Below are 22322 nucleotides of genomic sequence, written 5' to 3'. Positions count from 1 at the left end.
AATGGTTTTATGGTATATAGAATGTAAACACCGACTATTTGTATATCTATCATATAAACTGTATAATTGTTGTTGGTGGTTGAGGAGAAGGGATGTTTAATTAAGGTTTTCAATGCTATCTTGTTTTTATTACATCGACATGTAACATGTAAATTGTTTTACGTATTGACTGTCGCTAGTGTTGTCAGCTTATATAATGGCTGTATTTAGAGTTGTGTTGAGTAGAAAGCATACCGTTGGTTTTGATATTAAAAACTGAACTGTGTTTCCGTAATGAAATTCTGACGTTGGTTTTTACATTAAAAACTTAACATTGTTTCCGTAATGAAATTCTGACAATTGGTTTTTATATCTAAATTGAACTCTGATTCCGTGAAGAAAATTTGATGTCGGTTCATAAGGGAATATGGCATTGTTTTGCGCCTGCAAAATAGACCCTCGTTTTGAAATAATAAACAGGAAACAACGTCATGTATGTCAACTTCATCTTCGCAGAGTCATAAAATCCTCGAGCGGTGCCGCATTCCCCCCAAGAAATATTGACTTACCTGAAACTTTCTGTATTTTTCGAATATATTTACCTCTTGACATGTTGTCATGTTTGGTGTGAATATTTGTAGATTTAATTTCTGTACTGACAATCGTTAACGTTAACTTTTGCCAATTTAGCATTGAGACTGAGTATTGTATTCGTATTGGTAATTCTTGAAAATATGAAGACATTCCCTGTGATAATTTCAGGTCCCTAACGACGAGTTGGGAGAGGTTCCACAAGGGTATCCATCAGTACCATCTGTATAACCCAGACGAGTCCACCGTCGACGATCTACTAAAGGATGTCACCCAGGAGCCTATCGTCGACGTCGGTACGTGATCATTGAACCATATTAACCTATAGGAATAATTATATACATTTTAGTTTTTACAGCTTATCAATGTGCTTGATTGTACTTGGGCCAATATTGGGGTCTCAGGGCCAATATTGGGGTCTCTGGGCCAATAATGGGTCGGATATGGAAAAGGTATGTACTATTCTCTATATATACATTGCACGCGCAGTAAATCAGTAATCACCAGACAGCCACATATTTATATATTTCGTCTGACAAAGCAACCTTAAAACTTTATAAACGCCTTTGCTATAAACCAGTTACAAGCCTTAATTACTGGGCATTGTCAGAGCGTTAGGTATTTAGATATATGCTGACACCTAGCGAACAGATCCCTATAAATTTGAATTTTGAATCTGAATTGATGAAATGGAGATAGTATATTCCAACTTATTGGAAAGGCCCAAAAGATTTTATTTTAGACAGTATGAACATTGTTCATATTACATTGCCTATGGGAAGTTCGAGCATTGATGCCCTTCAAGCAGTTACAATATCTATTGGCATGAGAAATTTTGTAAGGGAAAATCGTAAGATTTCAACACAGGACTGCGGTATCTAAGTATTTGGAATAGTCTTTATGGTTTTATCGAAGTGATATACATTAGACACTGGAAGTACATTTCCAGGAAATATAGACCTAGTATTGTCATGAGTACATGTATTTATAAATTAATCCATTACCTGACTATCGGTTCTCTTCATCACTTGATTTACAAGAATCTACTATTAATGTCGTGCCGAACACATGATCAAACAGTTCCAGAAATCTTGTAACGAAGTAAAACTTAAAAAATAGTATTTGGACGTGAGACTTGGCTTACTTAACTACTGATGAAAATTGCTGTTCGGAGAGGTCATTATCCTTCGTTTCTTGTTTGAGTATGTCGGCAATTCACTGTTACTTAATCTAGTAAAGATGTGTTATAGGTGTGAAGTGTTAGATACATGTCTATTTTGTTCTACAGAGGACCGACATATTTTGTTACTTTCGTGATAATGAAAACTGACCAAGACAACGTCCTTTATTCTGCATGCTTTTTGTCCCCTAGAAAATCCTTGTATGGACAAATATATACATATATATAACAAAGTAACACAAATAACGAAGAAAGACAATCTCGAACTCATGATCTACGGCACCCAATCGCCTAGCCAGAAAAAACCGCAGCTTAACCACTGCGTTATTTCCACGTTATATATAAGCTGTGACGTATGTTAACATGTTATAGTTTTATATCAAAATTTCTATATATTGTCCGTGTTCTTAAAATGCAAAATGCACAATTATATCTATATATCTATATCCGAGACTGTAACCTGGACATTGGGAACCCTAACAACAGGTTACATATCATAGTTATTATAGTTATTATTCAAAGTTAATGCTTTAAAATGTGATAAATTCAAACGCTAAAGTACGATTTAACTTATCTCTAACACTTTTTATATTTTTATTTTCAGAATTGAAAGAGGGTGGGACACAACTGAAGCTGATTATAACATTCAGTGATGAAGGACAGGCATTGTTCAAACCTATGAGGTGAGAAAACTCGTTAATGACAAAAGAATATTTCAAGTCACTTTAAGACGTCGGTATAAAATGTTACACAATTACCATTCGCTGAATAAAACGGATAATTGAATCGTTATGCGTCGTCATATGAGCGGGCGATTATTGTAATGAGTTATCTATAAATCAATTAATGTTATACAGCTGGCGTTATAGAGTTATTCTAGTCAAAGTCTGGCACCATCACCATATTTCTGTACTGTGTGAGGGAGTGTGTGAGGGTGTGTATATTGATAACATGATACACATGCATACATAATAAACCCCAATTCAGTCTAACAGCACGTATTACTCCGGTTCGAAATACAAAATGTGTGTGTATCAATGCGGAAGACCTGTCTATACATATGTGCACACATGATTAAACCCAATCTAGAATTAATAATTACCGTTTGAACTCGAGGCATTGAAATATGATAATAACATGTTTAAGGAGACCTTAGCAAAATGTGAACGCATTTATCGAGTAATTCAAGGCTAGATTTTTCTCCGAAAGATGAAATAATAGATGACTATCTATGAAGTTTCTTTCAAAATTACTTAACCGAATATTACCTATTAAATTCATATTTCAATGACGATGAAAAAATGACCCACTGTGAGATTGATGAGAGTTGTTAAGATGAACGTTCTTGATGTTGTTTATTGTAGAAATTGTCTTAATTAAGTGGCATATCATTGGTGCATGTTCAACATAGCTTATATCCACAGCACATACCGGGAAAGAGGACAGGGGTTGGAGTTGATTGGTTTCGTTACACTTCCTTAAATCACCCTGGCTGTTAATAGGACGTTTAACAAAAAAAAAGTTTCGTTATTCTTTTAGTAGCGGATTGTTTACAATCATGTGTAAACTATATCAATGAGTCTTAGGTAGGGGGTGCTCTAATAGCGAACACATTAAATGGTTAAGATTCAATCTCTGTATGACAGGGTCCGCGAATGTGCAAGTCGATTTATATTACTCTTGAAAGTTGATGTTAGGTTATGTCCTTTGTGAGCAAGTTACAATTGTGAAGGATGGCATGAGTCATAAAGAAAATGTGGTTAGTCTTACGTAACGAAACAGTTCAGACAATATTGAATACAAAAGCAGTTTGTAGGCAGGCGTGTCCTCTCTATTCTACAGGTAAACTCGAGCGTTTTCTTTTTGTCGTTGTAACATGTAATTTCCGTCTGCATAGCTAGGAGTAATTGCTGTCTAGCTGCACCCTAACTTTCATTCTCTTTCCCTCCGCTTTTCTCTGACATGTCGTTCTACATCATTCCAGTTTCTTTCTCCTCTCACCTTTTCTCTAACATTTTTTCTCCCTTGCCAGATGTGTGCCCTCTTCTCCTTTCCCTAACATATTCCATCTCCCTCACCAGTTCGTTTACCCCTGCTCTCCCCTTTCCTAACATCTTTTCTCTCTTGTCCCTTTTCCGTGCCCCTCTAAAAATGTTGATACTTAAGATTGTCTATATGGACAGAATTACAGATATTAGCTATATAATAATATTTAGTATGAAAATAAATACCAAGGTAATCATGTTTTTGTTACAATTGTCTGTTCAAACTAAAATATGATCATTCCGTAAAAAGGGCCCTAAACGAAATAGTGAATCGAATTTGGAAAATTCAATTTCCTTGGCATTTAAAACACCTCCGCTCCTAGGCTGCTTCTATTCCATTGTCATTTTCATGTTATTATTTTTCCGTATGAGCGGTTGTTATATATATTGAAATGTATCAGCTATGACAGAGAATATTTATGGGGCCCCGTAGGATTGGGCTGTTCTGTCAGAATCATGAGGTCGTCTTTCCATTTCTTGTAACACATGCATGGCACATACCATATAAGCGTAACAGATATTTCAGTTGTTCCACGCGCCACTTGAAATTAAAAAAAAAAAAAAAAAAAAAAAAATTCTCATACAAAGTGGAAGGAAACAATACGAGGTTATTTTACTGAAAAATAATGACTATTTGAATGACGTTTGCAGACGTAGATTGAGTAAATCAAAGGCATAGTGTTAGGACACATGTCGTTTAAATGTGGCAACATTTTATTGCTCAAACATGAAGTCATTTGATTGCGTCAAGCCATTCTAACCATGTGTCATTGATCTTTTCAGGTACCCCCGGGAACAAGAGACGCTTCCAAACCATTTCTACTTCAGTGACTATGAACGCCATAACGCAGAAGTAGCCGCATTTCATCTTGACAGGTACGGGATCCTATTGGTCAAGTGTACTGTCCACTAGGATCAATGGTCCATAACAACAACACATGACCACTTACACCTGTACATATATATGTAGGTTAATAACGTCGTGAAAAAGCTTCCTTTAATTAGTAGGAATATGCCGGTGATCACTATTGTTTAAAGTGACTCAAACCTACAAGGAAGACTATCACAAATATTCATTGTTAACAGATTGAAGTTTTTCCTATGCAAAACAGAACCTTTATATAATAACTACAAAGAAAATCCGTTATTCAAAATTGATAAAACTACCTCTCTAATAGAACTAAGATTAAGCTGAATAGATGAAACTACCTCTCCATTAGTAGTAAGTTGTACTACGTTGTACGGAAAGGTGTATACTTCCTGTTCTACTACATTGTAGGAAAGGTGTATACTTCCTGTTCGGACAAGCTGTCTTACTTTGGACTGAAACTGGCACAACACATACAAGAATGCTTGACTAATCATATAGGGCGTAATACTATTATATAATGCTGGACAAGTTACACAGGGCGTAATACTATTAGATAATGCTGGACCAGTTACACAGGGCGTAATACTATTAGATAATGCTGGACCAGTTACACAGGGCGTAATAATATTAGATAATGCTGAATCAGTCACACAGGGTGTAATAATATTAGATAATGCTGGACCAGTTACACAGGGCGTAATACTGTTAGATAATGCTGGACCAGTTACACAGGGCGTAATAATATTAGATAATGCTGAATCAGTCACACAGGGTGTAATAATATTAGATAATGCTGGACCAGTTACACAGGGCGTAATACTGTTAGATAATGCTGGACCAGTTACACAGGGCGTAATACTGTTAGATAATGCTGGACCAGTTACACAGGGCGTAATACTGTTAGATAATGCTGGACCAGTTACACAGGGCGTAATACTGTTAGATAACGCTGGACCAGTGCAACAGGGCGTAATAATATTAGATAATGCTGGACCAGTTACACAGGGCGTAATACTATTAGATAATGCTGAACCAGTCACACAGGGTGTAATAATATTAGATACATGTAATGCTGGACCAATCATATAGGGCGTAATGGTATTAGGTAATGTTGGGCCAATCTAACTGGGTGTAATAATATTTGATAATGCTTGACCAATCATATAGGGGGGGGGGGGCGTAATAATATTTGCTAACGCTGGACCATTCACAAAGGGTGAAATAATATCGGGGTCTTTTGATCATAATCTCATCATGCCAATCAAGATTGAATTATTTTCAATAGAAAGTTAACAAAATGCATCTAAAATACCTTCCTTCACCGCTCTTTCTACCAGTAAACGTGCGGCTCGGGGCAATAAAGTTCAAAACTGATTATGTGTATTTCAAGTCTCTTCCAAAAATGAGGAGTATTTTGCCAATATGACTAAACCAATGTAAGATTATTGTTGTGATTAAAACTAATATAATAAGTCCTATTCTTCAGTTCCCCGAGGATAGATCAGCAGATCAGTTTGAATTATTTTGCTAAAAAAATATGATTTTCCAAGTAAAAGTATAGAAAACTTTCCCTCTTCGGGTCATACATTTAACAAAGAGTAAGAACCAGAAAACCTATCCATCCATGTAGATTACTGTAAACGTACAAATTTTTCGGACTCAAATTTTAGCGTAAAACTAAATTTAAATTGATTCGCGCAATGATAAATTGACGCACTAACAATACTGATTAAAAAATTACAACTAGCACAAGCATAATTTAGCGGATGTATAACAGCGCGAAAATGATTGAAGTAAGATTTCCGTTACAATAAGATCACCGTTAAAATCAGATTACTACTAAAATAAGCTTACCACTGAAATAAGATTACTGTTAAAATAGCATTGCCTCTTAGATCAGCTGAAATAAGAAACCGCTAAAACAAGATTACCGTTTAATAAGCTAAAATAAGATTACCGCTAAAATAAACAAAAAAAGAAAAGATAGCCTTTAAAATAAGAGTACTTCTGAGATAAGCTAAAATAATATTACCACTAAAGCAAAATTACCGTTCAAATACGCCAAAATAAGATTACCACTAAATAATATTACCGCTAAAATAAACCAAAAAAGAAGATAACTGTTAGAATATGTAAAAATAGGATTACCGCTAAAATAAGATCATCGTTAAAATTAGCTGATACAAGATTACCGCTAAATCTAGATTATCGCTTAAATTAGATTACCACTAAAATAAGTTTATCGTTAAAAATATAATTATATCTTTACAGTACTTGAAATTATCAAATTATTTAAATAACAAGTGTGATAGTTCCTTAATTCGTTTAGTTTTGGACTTTTTATCTTCAATGTGAACGAGAAGTTGTCACCGTTGGAGAAGATTTTAATTGTGAAACACTTGGTGGCTCTGTCCTAACTTGCATTTAGAGAAATTTCCTATTAATCATAGTCAGTCACACGTGCCAAAATGTGGTGCTCATAGCAAAGATCATATGCATAAATTAATATTCATTACTTATATACAAAAAGCACAACATCGCACTGTATTTTAATTCTTATTTAGTAGAAGTGCCTGGCATAAATGTCAACTAGTGTATCAGTTTAACTCAACCAGATATAATTAAGACGGTTGATTAGTGTCAATCTTGATGAGGTTTTTATTTATAAATGCATTTGGGTCAGTCTGTCATGTTCCTTCTACCGAAACTGCACGATCAACATATATACTCTCTCTCTCTCTCTCTCTCTCTCTCTCTCTCTCTCTCTCTCTCTCTCTGAATTAATACAGGACATTTGAGGCATAATTTGTGTAATACAGGGCGGAAAGTAATTATTACCTGATAAATGACACCTACCTCACGTTCAGTTGTTCACGATTTTTGCCTTAAGCATTACTTAAAGTCCTACAAGGACGAAACATTTATATGGTGAGTATTTGGCATATATTTGCAGGTCTTTGGTACAATCTTAACAGATCATCACTTGCATTCTTCGTTGATAACACATTTTCACCAACATCACGGAAATTCAGACCATACACTTCGAGAATTTCTTTCTGTTCGCTTACTAAATACCTAAATACCGTCAGTGGGATAAAAAAAACTTTTTTAATGCACAAATGAAAGCGTCATTGCTAAAGGAAGTTCTTTTCTTTTCTCAGGAAAAGTAAACATGGTATTATACCATTGACAAGATTACCATTCATTCACTCACCAAGAATGATGTGAACTTGTTATACCTCAGACGCTCAATACGTCATACTTTATACCCGATAGAGTTTTTTGCGTGTTTTCAGTCGCGTTTGAGTGGAACACTGAAATACAGTGTCATTCATATTGCTTCATATTCGTTCTATTTCTGTTAACGAACTCTTCATTTCCTGAGTTTCTCTATCGGCGATGTCTCTTTGTGTTACCATCAAAGTACAAGTAATTGCAAGTATCGATGAAATAATCTACCATTACAAGTATCTACGAAGTAATCTACAATAACAAGTATCTATAAAGTAATAAAATGTTTACTTATTTATTTTAGAGTTCTGGGGTTCTACCGAGTTCCACCAACCGCTGGTCGAATAGTCAATATGACTCGAGATATAAAGCGTCTAGCAGACCATAAACTAGCCAAAACTTTTTTCATATCTCCAGGTAAGAATTAAGAGTTTAGGAGATCATCTTATATGGACAATGATTATCAACACATTATTTCACATATGTGACCTTTGTACAATCCTTATATACTGTTTACAGCGGAATCCAATTGGCATGTACATAAATTTATTTATCAAACTACATATTTGCATGTTTTCCGTAATCTGTTGTAATATTTTTTGTCTATATGTTTAACAATACACATGGTATCATATAACAGTATACCAGTCGGACTGTCATATGTTACTTGTCTGCCACACACACCTGGTTTAAATGGTTTAATCAAGGTCTATATTTAATTTTTTTTATTTCTGCCCAATTATATTGGATCCACATAGACACTTTTCTCTAAATCAATCTATTTCAGCATTTTTCGCAAAGACGTACTTAGTGATCATGTGGACTTGGACACGTTAATAAAATGAGGTTTAGGATATTTTGTATCTATACATAAAACATTTAGGATAACGTCGGGTCCCTGTGATGTCCATTAATAGCATTACCCTCCTACAAAGCACATCCTCAAGTCTGAACATTTGGAAACACTTAGTGCATTTAGAGATGAAAAACTTCTGTTTCATGTTATAAACAGACCGACAATCCAATATTAATGCATAAGGAATCTCCTTAATGAAATAACATGTAGTCTTTGATCATTACTTTATATTAATATGAAATGGCTTTTTATATCTCCTTTTGCAAGTAATCTGTTTTTTGTTTTATTTATTTTTAAAATTTTGATAACGCCTGAAAATCTCTTCCACGAGTGAAATGTTTCCGTGAGAATTTGTAATGGGAGAATTGTAACAGGATGCATTTAGCTTTTAATTAAATTCCGAATGATAATACAATTAAGTGAAATCTCATACAGTTGTCCGTTCTTGTCTTACTAAGATAACTCATCTGGTTTATGTCATGTCCAATCAGAATAAATACTCATTCTACATTCTACAGAGTACTTGAAGTTCAGTTTGATACGGGGGTATACTGTGACAAATAGATAATTCGTATATAATATGAAAATCCGTTTTAGAACTTGTAACTTTTTTTGTTCTTTTTTTAATTATAGATATGCCTAAAAAAGTAATGGTTGTATGCTGTATCCCCGTCTCGGTCACCTGTAATGATCACTAAAGACAAGATTAATTTGTATCAGTCCTGATTCGTAAATATAATCCGAAAAATTGAATTGGGTAACAGTCAAGATTCGGAAGCGTTCTTCATATTACATGTAGCAAACTGTTTTATTACAAATTCACTGACGGAGTTATTTAAGGAGAACCCATTCACTGACACAGTTGTTTAAGAACTGACGGAGTTGTTCTATGTCGGCATACGAATATATTTCATGAAGTACCGTCCAGTTAATGCTTTTAATATCAATGCTTGTTTTAAATTACAGCCAACAATCTCTGTTTCCATGGGAGCTGCTCGTACTATTGCGACACAAGCCACGCGATTTGTGGTACCCCGGATGTACTCGAAACGTCAATGGCGGCCTTCCTTCCGCCAGATAAGATAGCAGCTCGCAAAACATGGCGGAACCCATGGAAACGGTCATACAGCAAACATCGCAAGGCCTACTGGGAAGTGTACGATGATTTGTGCGATAAGGTGAAATTGAAGTCCCCATATAACACAGGTCGCCGGCTACTAGATCTCATGGATACACATATATTTGACTTCTTAACAGGTACGTTCATCAGGTATATTGGTCAAATATGCTTTCACACTAGTCATATGACGACGGACTTAATTTGAACTATTCTTATTTCAATTTGACATCTACTGATTATTAATTAGACTCAGTAATATGCCTCACTACGTAAACTGGCTAACCATTTTTTTTAGATAATGTCAACTGGAACAGGAAGAATAGATAGGGTCCCTTATGTCCAGAAGTACACTATTAGACAAATGCAGTAGGATCGTAAACAAATATCCTTGGACCAAATATGGGGATTCAGAAAGCTGATCACTCTGCGCAAATGCATAGAGTTATAGGCAAAAAAATTGTGATCATGACAGTGGTTTATAGGACGATATATATCATATCTTGTTCCGATATATCTTGTTTATACTGCTGCATTGAAAGAAAATAACAGAGAAACAGAATCTTATAAATAGCTGACATGGATATGCGGCAGCTAATCCAAAACTTTTGATGGTTTCCTTCTTTTATCAGCGAAATACTATTAAAGTGAATTATTCCATCTTTAGAAAACACGTTGAAAAGACTTCCTCAGGCTAATGTCATTTACCGACTTGTAAAACAAATCAACGAATTTGAGAAACACTACTTACCAACCCGACCATTATCACACGTGGCGCCTGGTAATGGCATTTGTTGGTGGCTTAATGATAAATGATACCGCCTAACATGGGAACAGAAGAGAGAAACAATCACTGACATCTGGGTTTATTGTAGGAAAATTTATATAGGTTTGCTGATTTTATATGTCAGTATATGGTATCGTTATGTAGCGCATTCAACAGTACGTGTTATTAATCTGAGGTGTCGTGTAACCTACTGCTAGTACGTGAGTTTGGCAGTGAGTTCCAATCCTTCTCATATCGAGGAATGAAGGTGGATATGAGTAGATGTTAAATGTAAGACCCACGTGGGGCAGTTGCCTCGTACGCACCGTAGGCTGGTGGTTTCCGGGTCTCCGGCTTTCCTCCACCTCTAAAACCTGGCACGTCGTTAGATGCCACTGGCTGTTAAGAGGACGTAAAACCAGTTAAACCATGAATCTATGTTAGAACTGAGATAGTGAGATAACTACGAAGCCCTCTATGATCCTGAAGAGCTCGAATATCCGAGGTTACTTCTGTCTATCAGATTGCGTATGCTATATGTTTGTATGGATGGACTTTGGCAAATGGTACTGTTAGTCTGTAACTGCAACTGCTTTATTTTACATTTTAAAAAAATTTCCATAAATCATAATTTGATAACATGGTAGGTTTTAGAGGTGAGATCCTTCAAACAGAATTATGTTTTACCAAAGAAAAAGACTATAAGTCACCAAAATATGTTTTAAGGAAATAGTCTTTCTCTAATTCTTGTGCTGACCATCAATGCCCTATCTGACCTTCAGTAGTGTTTTAGAGATGTAATAGAGTGGGATCCTAAGTGACGACCATTACTTGCATTACACAGAAATGAGCACTGTCTTTTGTGGAATCGAAAAGGCTAAATAAAGTAGCCCTCCCAGCTCTAAGTAGTATATATAGACTATAGGCAGATGTTTACTGGTACGTCATTATTTATAAACTCTTGTCATAACGCAGAGTTTGATAGGCTTCAACGTTCAACATTATAAATTGTGACATCACACAAAAAACAGTTTAGAGCATTTTGAGGTAATGTTGCAATATTCCATTTCCTTTTGTCGTACTTTTTCTGTCAAATATAAAGCGTATCTGTATATCATTAACTATGATATAAACTTCATTCATTATTCATTTACACGATGTCATTTATCAGACTAAATTATAAGTCTTGTGTTAATATGCACGTCAACATATAAAGCTCGGCAAGTCAATGCTGTGTCTTGTACAAAATGGTACGACTTATTTCTCCATGCCAATTATTCCTTTTTTCCGGTGTGCGTTCGAACATCTAGGTAAAGATGGCAACAATTTGTTCACCTGTCTCGTATTTAATTCTCAGTTTGTCGTGTGTCTCGTCACAAACATTTGACATCCGCTCAACTATTTGCGACCATGACAAGTTGCATTTACATTTTAATTACATATCCATGTAAGTTGGATTTAATAATTAAGGGTTTTAGTTAATAATTATGAAGACTTGTCACATCAATGTCAAGGTTTCTACTATTAAATGTCCATCCAAATACACATTAGCATAAAAGTAAATATATAGAATAAAAAACACATAGAAAGCAGACATTTTGATGGAGGCCTAACCGAAAGCAACTTTTAATCATACGTCCAAAATGGCGTGTGAGCAGCTAAGAAACATATTACACGCAGTAATGAAGGAGTACACTTTAGATGCTGTTTTATGATTAAATCTTCATGGTTTTACTTGTACCATGAGTTGGAAGCAAAAAAGGTTTATTTTCACCGATGTTTTGAATTTTTACCACATTATTTTTCTCGGTTTCACTCAGTACCCATGACAATGTCAAACACAATTGCTGCTCATAATGACATCAATTCCTCAAAAGGAAATTCCACACACTTGGTTTTCATCAAAAGATGTTATTTCTTTCAAAGAGATGTGTAACCATTGTAGTGGTTATACAATTCCATAACGCAGTACACACATCTCAACAAAATGTGGAAATGCATTTTTACATCATAATTGGAACTGTATAACATTTCAATGTTCATCATTTTTAAGTAGCAATTCATACACCCACTAATTTATTTTTTTCAATACTTTCAGGAAATATGGATAGACATCACTATGAAACGTTCAAAGATTTTGGCAATGACACTTTCCATCTTCACCTTGATAACGGACGATCGTAAGTACTTGATCTTTTTACCCACTAAACAGTGGAACCTCATGACTGAGGACATATGTATGTATGTAAATTGCTCTGATTGACGAATTTACGGATATAATAAGGAAGGATACTTTTTTCACTTTTTTTTAAAACAAACGTCCAGAACGAAAATGATGTCGTACCTAAATTTTAGCGAATAAGCAATCTGAGCTACAATTTTCCGCATACGATGTAATATGTATGAGGTCGGATTTAGATGTAATACATGTATAAAAGATCAGATAAAATGCAATATGTATAAGGTCGGATAAAATGTAATATTTATAAGGTCGGATAAAATGTAATATGCATAAGGTCGGATAAAATGTAATATGCATAAGGTCGGATAAAATGTAATATGCATAAGGTCGGATTAAATGTAATATTTATAAGGTCGGATTAAATGTAATATTAATAAGGTCGGATTAAATGTATTTTTTCTTAGTGATAAATACCTGCCCGAAAATATTAGTCATAGTGTGCGGCAATTTTTGAGGATTTTGCAGGTCTTTTTTTCATGAAAATGACTTATATTCTTAAAAAAGTATACATTATATCACAATATCCATGAAAAAAAAAGATGAAAAATTATTTCTTTCGTTCTGACCCATGAAGTAACTTTTTTCAAATATTTAGAACTAGGTTACACTGCACTGTAGATTCCTATAGTATATTGAGAACGAAACCGACACTAATACCTATATACAAGGATGATAATGTGTACCACCTCTAGGAAAACCATAACCATGCCAACTGCTGTTAGAATGTAGAGGGCTTAACAGCGATCCTTACGATCAGCGGTAGAGACTGGCATTTTGATAAAAGTTGTATATAAGTACGTATTGAGTAGGTCTACGTATCAACAAGCAGCTGTTCTTTAAGAGGAATATGGTACGGAGTCACTTATATCTCTCACGCGAGGTTAAGTGATTACGTATGTTTTAAATTGTTTATTTTTTATTAACGCACGTTTAATCAATGTAACACTGGAGAACCCATTGTGCATTGCAATGCTGTCCGTAAATATTAAATAGTGTTTAATGTTAAGACTCAACCAATTATTGTCATAATTGATATTTTTATTCAAATTCTTTCTCATTATCCAATAATTACTTTCAAAACAACAATCAGCGAAGATATGTTGTAATTTGATGGTGGTGTAATTAGAAATAGTTTCAGAAATTGTTGCTAAATTGAGTTCCGGCATTTAAATTAACCGTCTGCATAAATGTTGTGATTGGGTAATAGACGAGCTAATTAAAACTTGTATTTGTTGAATTACTCATAACTATAGGTTGAGTAGACGTATAATTCCCCAATGGTCTACTTGGTCATCTCCACATATTTCGTATGTGATTAAACTTAATGCTAAGTGAAATGCTATTTGTTTGTATCTAAATATAATATTCAAATAACTCCATGCTTAGCTTATGATTTGTAAATTCTCAATTTGTCTTAGATTTATGTGTTTTCAATGTGTCTAAGCCTAATATCCTACGTTCAATGTAGTGTGAACAGACCTCATTACGAAGCCAGCACACACGCCTCGAATGCCTGCTTTCCCTATTAAAGAAGTATTATCAGATAGATATTTTTTTCTCTAGCTTTGCGGGCGGCAGGTTTCAGTTTCGTAGTTCAAGTAGTGCAGGATTACGGAATCGCTTATGTAACTAACATCAGTTATCTCCCTTGACATCGACTTGTGTGTGTACCTCATTATCAACATACTCTGAAAAGTCACGGCATGCACGTCAGTTCTTAAAAATATTTTTCGGTAGCAAGTATTTTCTAAGTAGCTGGCGTCTGACCTACAGTTCATAAATACATGTATTGAATAAGCAGTTAGTCATTCCAAAATAACACAGCACACCGAAAAACAATTTTGTAATTGTCCCGGTACCTCAACATATATTTTTGTGTAAGGCTCTGTCATTGTAATGTGTGTACATTCTAACTGCTATGTTTACAATCTTAAATTTGACATTTGCTTCTAGATTATAAAGTGATGATATATCTTTTATTATTTCGTCAATCTGATCATCGAAACTATTCGCTATATATACTTAAACCTTCAGCAGGATTCCAAATTGATCTACACGCTATTCAAGAGAGTAAAAAATTCTTTTGGGAAAAATATTTTCTAGACTTCTCAAATAATGCCTATTCACAGTAGTATTGTTGTGTATTTAAAAAAAATAGTGTATAGAGAAATTCATCAACTCGACTCCCTTCAGGATAAACAAACTGGTTGATTGGACAGGATATCACAAAAATCACGTCTTCACATTTTTACATTTTTTAATATGTCAGTATTTGAAGTTGTAGATGATACTCTGATTGAATTAGACTTTTGTTACCTAGTGTTACGAATTTCATTCTAAGATTTTTTGTGACTGCAGGTTTGGAAAATGGCGACAAGATGAAATGAGCATCCTTGCCCCAGTATTCCAGTGTTGTAAAATCCGGTATTCCACCTTCATGAAGCTTGCTAAATTCTACATAGGTCCAGATAAACTGTCGTCCTTACTGAAAGCCTCAACATCACGTGACAGAATATTTCCGGTCCTCATCGAGAACCACCTGCTCGCTCTGGATAGACGTGTCATGAAAATTCTAAAGGAGATAAGCATATGTATTGAAAACGGAAATGACATCATGGATGTTATAGGAGACGACCATTTCTGATGGAATCACAATAATTCAAGACTACTGGAGATTTATTCGTTACGGATGAGGTTATGTAGTAGGAATATTGTGATTATTATTTGAAAATAGGTGGAATTATCCAATGGCGGAATATACGACATTCCTACATGTTTTACATCAAAGGGGAGGAATTGTAGTTTAATTAAATTACAATCGAAACACCTCGGAAGCTGTCGGAGAGCGAGTGTTTTTGGCTTTTTTCTGAATCTGCCGAAGTTTATTTGGGTCATGTCCCTGTCGGAGATTATATGACATTCGCTTTATAACAAGATGAGTTACAGGAATGTGTTACATTGTAGAGTATATGTTCAAATCTGGGTCAATGATCACAACGCAGATTTAGGGATGACTGCAGGCTGACAGCATACCGTGAAAGCTTTACAGACATAGCTAAGCTAGCTCTAACATGTCGCGCCGAATGATCTTATGTGGCAGAGATCACGGTAATTGATTGGTAGAATATGACAGAATACTGCATAATTTTGGTGACAACTGGTCCACAACCTAATTATAATTCTGACAAAGCTCGTAGAAATAACGGTTTTTGCGGGAAAAAATTGATTATTTACATTGAGTAGTAAGTGAACAATAAAAAACGAACTACAATGAACTTGACTGAAGCATTCCAACAGGTGATTACAGAGATGCCATTTCAGTGTAGAAAGAAATGAGTTTGGTCATATTGTTTCATCAAACAGAGCATACTGTAAAATAGGCAATAACAGTTTGGTGACTTTAGTGTATTTATCAATGTTTTGACACAATTGTTAGATTTAGTTTTAAAGTATGTCTGCATTTTTAAGTCTGCAATCAATCCCATTTAATACGTCTTCGAGATTTTGAAAGGAGTATTGAACAAATTTAATTGAACCACTATTACTACTAGGCGTCGCCATAATTTTAGCTTAGATCAAACCCAGAACTAAAATATTAATCGTGAAATATTTCAAATATTTTAATAGTAATATAATTTCTTCCAACGCGATTATGATTATTGTATGATAAAGATAAAGATAATCGTCTGATAAACAATTATGATAATCATATGACAAACAATAATGATGATCCTGTGATATACGACGATGATAAGAAATGATAGTTTCAGTTGATAAGGCGTGGACGGTTACAATAATATATTTTTTTCTATACTACCCGTTATTCGATTTTTATTATAAGTTGCAACAAATTTCGCGAAAAAATATTTGGTACATGTATAACAGTGCCTTAAATGGAATGTACCATTCTGGTTCTGGTCGACACAGTGCAATTATAATAACATTAATTCATATGTGATTCGTTCATTTTAGATAGTTGTTGTAACAAAGTGATGATGTCACACGCGTGATCGCATTGTCAATTATTTCAGCATACTTATATCGTTACAAATTTTGAACTATGACTAAGAGAAGACATGTTAAATGGTATAGTTTCCAGTGGTAGTCGCGGTATGCTCACATATATTGCCATTGTCACTCTCATAACAGCATATCCGATAATACATTTATGTAGTATACACAATGATTACATTGGTTTTAATGAGTTTGTATAAAGAACAAACATCCCAAGATTGTCTTTTTACGATTTTCAAAACAGTAGTTCATAATTATTTACGATTACACAAAGAGGGATTCAATTAAGAATTAGTTTTTAATTGTTTATGTCGTTAGTTCATTGTTTTAATAAAATTAGATGAAATGATGATTTAGAATTCGACGTAGAGTGTCCCACCACGTTTTGAAACTATACCTCAGTTAAAATGTTTAAAATCAAATCCTAACAACAGAGCCATGCTCTCTTTTGTGGAAATACAATACATACATTTCGTTGTTTATAAACTCTTTGTTATAGTTACAGTAACTGGGAAGAAACTCCAAATTAGAAAAAATAATGCCTGACAAATGAGACCTCTTCTTGCGTGACACACTTGCTTATTAGAATCAATATGAAAGCATTGCTATTTTCTGGATTCTGTAATACTTACGGATGACTGAAGCCACGACTAACATAATATCATTGTATAAAATCATATTATTGCTATTCTACATTCCAAAAAGACCAAATATGTATATGACACGCTGCTGTATCATAACAATTATAACTCATTACGTGCTTACTCGTTACCAGTGCGATATTGTAAAACATATGTTCTGATATTATTAGTTTGTATTTATACCGTTTTAAATACGCACATCCTTTAATGACATTATTTTAGCCTTCCGCCTTTAATATAAATATTATAAAAAATAGTTTTACTGTAGTATACCATTATATATACAATAAATCTATATTGTAAAACACTAAGTGTTTACTTCAGCTTAACAGAACAAATCATGGTGTTCCTGGAATCTCAAAATATGTCAATATTCTTTTATTAGGAAGACAATTTCTGATCTGTTACATGATTATTTCAAATGTGTTTTGATAAGTATTTGTCAAGTATTTTTTCACTGATATTCTGTCATATCATCAGTGTGAGATTTATTCGTTTTGTGTTTACCATGCCTACTGTATATCTACAGTACGGTATTATCTCTTTACTATACCTACTGTATGTCTACAGCTCGGTATCATCTCTTTACCATGCCTACTGTATATCTATTGTACGGTATTATCTCTTTACCATGCCTACTGTATGTCTACAGCTCGGTATCATCTCTTTACCATGCCTACTGTATATCTACAGTACGGTATCATCTCTTTACCATGCCTACTGTATATCTACAGTATGGTATTATCTCTTTACCATGCCTACTGTATATCTACAGTACGGTATTATCTCTTTACCATGCCTACTGTATGTCTACAGCTCGGTATCATCTCTTTACCATGCCTACTGTATGTCTACAGCTCGGTATCATCTCTTTACCATGCCTACTGTATGTCTACAGCTCGGTATCATCTCTTTACCATGCCTACTGTATGTCTACAGCTCGGTATCATCTCTTTACCATGCCTACTGTATGTCTATAGTACGGTATATCTACGGTATATCTACAGTACGGTATATCAACGGTATATCTACACTACGGTATATCAACGGTATATCTACACTACGGTATATCTACAGTACGTTATATCTACACTACGGTATATCTACACTACGGTATATCTACACTACGGTATATCTACACTACGGTATACACTACGGTATATCTACACTACGGTATATCTACAGTGCGGTATATCTACACTACGGTATATCTACACTACGGTATATCTACACTACGGTATACCTACACTACGGTATATCTACAGTATGGTATATCTACATTACGGTATACACTACGGTATATCAGCACTACGGTATATCTACAGTACGGTATATCTACGGTATATCTACAGAACGGTATATCTACACTACGGTATATCTACGGTATATCTACAATACGGTATATCTACAGTACGGTATATCTATAGTACGGTATATCTACGGTATATTTACAGTTCGGTATATCTACACTACGGTATATCTACGGATATCTACAGTACGGTATATCTACAGTACGGTATATCTACGGTATATCTACAGTACGGTATATCTACACTACGGTATATCTACAGTACGGTATATCTACAGTACGGTATATCTACACTACGGTATATCTATACTACGGTATATCTACACTACGGTATACCTACATTACGGTATATCTACAGTATAGTATATCTACAGTACGGTATATCTACAGTACGGAATATCTACACTACGGTATATCTACACTACGGTATATCTACATTACGGTATATCTACACTACGGTATATCTACAGTATGGTATATCTACATTACGGTATATCTACATTACGGTATACACTACGGTATATCTACACTACGGTATATCTACACAACGGTATACCTACACTACGGTATATCTACATTACGGTATATCTACACTACGGTATATCTACAGTACGGTATATCTACACTACGGTATATCTACACTACGGTATATCTACATTACGGTATATCTACACTACGGTATATCTACATTACGGTATATCTACATTACGGTATATCTACACTACGGTATACCTACATTACGGTATATCTACAGTATAGTATATCTACACTACGGTATATCTACATTACGGTATATCTACAGTATAGTATATTTACACTACGGTATATCTACACTACGGTATATCTACAGAACGGTATAACCACACTACGGTATATCTACAGTATAGTATATTTACACTACGGTATATCTACACTACGGTATATCTACAGAATGGTATAACCACACTACGGTATATCTACAGTATAGTATATCTACACTACGGTATATCTACATTACGGCATATCTACACTACTTTATCATGTCTTTACCATCGATGTCTATATATTACATTCCAACTATTGTTCACGCGGTTTGTATTTATTATATAATATTTACATGTGCACGCATGAAAAATGATTATTGTGGTTTCATATGAAGGTTATGATATGGTATTTGAAATAGGTGAACATATTATATAACAATTTCGTGCGTAACCTTTGGGCAGTTTTACATTGACAATGTTTAGTTGGAAATCTAAAGAAACAGCTCAAAACATAATCAGAGAGAACAATATTTATACATATCCCTGTGTCTCCTAGTCTAACATGCATTTTTCACATAAGTTCATGTTTTTGACAATAGATGTTTTAATACATATCTAAGTCAATTCGACCAGAATGAAGTAAGCATAACTTGAAGCATATTTCTTACGTTTTATGTATTGGTGATAATGTATTGTACATATTTGTATGCGGAACTGCTAACAATATTTTAAAATGAAATAGTTTTGAGCCCAAAGGTTTGCTTTGGTCGAATTGTCTCTATATTCTGAGGTCATTTGTACGTGAGCGTGGATGATTTTGTTTGTAGTCATATTTTTTAAAATGGAGATTATGGTGTAATTTCGCATGTATCGTGATGAGTAATTTAAGTGTCAAAAGAACGATAATTTATAGATATCGTGGTCCCTGGGGAAACACATGTAGAAAACATGTATGGTGCTATTGATAATATAAAGATTTAATCTTCGTCCAACCTGCACACGCATATCTCGTGTTTATCTACTGTTATTTCAGACATTGCCTTCAATTTTAAATTGACATGAATAAACGATAAACGTTTCCAGGAAAGCAAGCACAACCACAACAGTTTGTAATTAGTTATTTCACATTTCCATCATAGAAACCTTTTCAAAAAACAAACATAATTATAAGGGGAACTAGATATATTGCGCTTCCCACATTATCATGACACAAGCAATTAAAACATTTGAACTGTGTACATATGGGATTATATTTTGTATAATGAATGAGTATCAGAAACACTGCCGTGTGAATGTCTAACAAAAAGTGTGTGTATATAATGTGTGAGCAATACGCTACGTGCAATCATGTGTGCATGTGTGAAACCAAAAGTACATATGTGTGTACGTTTTAGTAAGTGTGAGAAGCATACATAATTCATGTCTTTGTCAAACAGTGCTATTGTCGAGAATTCCAAATAAACTATAGTTTTCTTTATATAGATTTTGCTTTTTAATTGAATCTGCCAGTATTTCTTGATATCACTTTATTACAAATGGAAGATAATAAAGATACTTTTGTGAGTGTTAAAATCCAAGTAAACTACATTTATATATGCAGTGTACAACGCGAAATAAATAGTTCAGTGTCAACATATGGCCGATATTGCTAAGAATCAATAAACCAAATATTTACCTGGACACATTAAATACAAAGATTTACCTGGACACATTCAATACAACGATTTACTGGGATACATCAAAAACAAAAATTACAAAGATTATCATGGACACATCAAAAACAAAGATTTACCTGAACACATTGAATACAAAGACTCGCCTGTACTAATTAAAATTATAGATTTACCTGGACACATTAAAAACAAAAACATAAATGGACACATTAAAAACAAGATTTTCCTGGACACATTAAATACAAAGATTCACATGGAACGTTCAAAACAAAACATTTACCTGGACTCATTAAAACGTAAGATTAACATGAACACATCAAAAACAAGATATAAATCGACAAATTAAATAAAAAGATTCACCTGGTCATATAAAAACTAAAAAATTGCTTGGGCACGTTAAATACAAAGATTTGATCTGGTCACATTAAAACAAAGATATAAATGGACACATTAAATAGAAAGATTCACCTGGTCACATTAAATAGAAAGATTCACCTGGTCACATTAAAAACAAAGATTCCCCTGGTCACATTAAATACAAAGACTTACCTGGACACATTAAATTCAAAGATTTACCTGGACACATTAAATACAAAGATTAACCTGGACACATTAAATTCAAAGATTTACCTGGACACATTAAATTCAAAGATTTACCTGGGCACATTAAATACAAAGATTTAACTGGACACATTAAATAGAAAGACTTACCTAGTCACCTTAAATAGAAAGACTTACCTGGTCACATTAGATAGAAAGACTTACCTGGACACATTGAAAATAAAGATATAAATAGACACATTCAATAAGAAGACTTACCTGGACACATTGAAAATAAAGATATAAATAGACACATTAAATAGAAAGACTTACCTGGACACATTGAAAATAAAGATATAAATAGACACATTAAATAAAAAGACTTACCTGGACACATTGAAAATAAAGATATAAATAGACACATTAAATAGAAATACTTACCTGGATACATTGAAAATAAAGATATAAATAGACACATTAAATAGAAAGACTTACCTGGTCACATTAAATAGAACGACTTACCT

At 34.1% G+C, this 22322-nt stretch overlaps 1 protein-coding gene across 1 annotated transcript in view; it reads left to right on the top strand.

Annotated features, from left to right (window-relative positions):
* LOC117330501 (extracellular serine/threonine protein kinase FAM20C-like) overlaps nucleotides 1-21062 on the top strand; it is a 40721-nt gene extending 19659 nt beyond the window's left edge. Inside the window, exons 2-8 of the mRNA XM_033888844.1 lie at nucleotides 742-866; nucleotides 2355-2433; nucleotides 4579-4671; nucleotides 8202-8314; nucleotides 9720-10010; nucleotides 12735-12816; nucleotides 15237-21062. Of these exons, the coding sequence (XP_033744735.1) occupies nucleotides 742-866; nucleotides 2355-2433; nucleotides 4579-4671; nucleotides 8202-8314; nucleotides 9720-10010; nucleotides 12735-12816; nucleotides 15237-15522 (1069 nt within the window). The 3' untranslated portion in view covers nucleotides 15523-21062. The remainder of the gene's footprint in view (nucleotides 1-741; nucleotides 867-2354; nucleotides 2434-4578; nucleotides 4672-8201; nucleotides 8315-9719; nucleotides 10011-12734; nucleotides 12817-15236) is intronic.
* The last annotated feature ends 1260 nt before the right edge of the window (nucleotides 21063-22322 follow it).

The sequence above is a fragment of the Pecten maximus genome, chromosome 1 (assembly GCF_902652985.1).
Source record: "Pecten maximus chromosome 1, xPecMax1.1, whole genome shotgun sequence".
NCBI lineage: Eukaryota > Metazoa > Mollusca > Bivalvia > Pectinida > Pectinidae > Pecten > Pecten maximus.
This window is presented reverse-complemented; position numbering and strand designations above follow the sequence as displayed.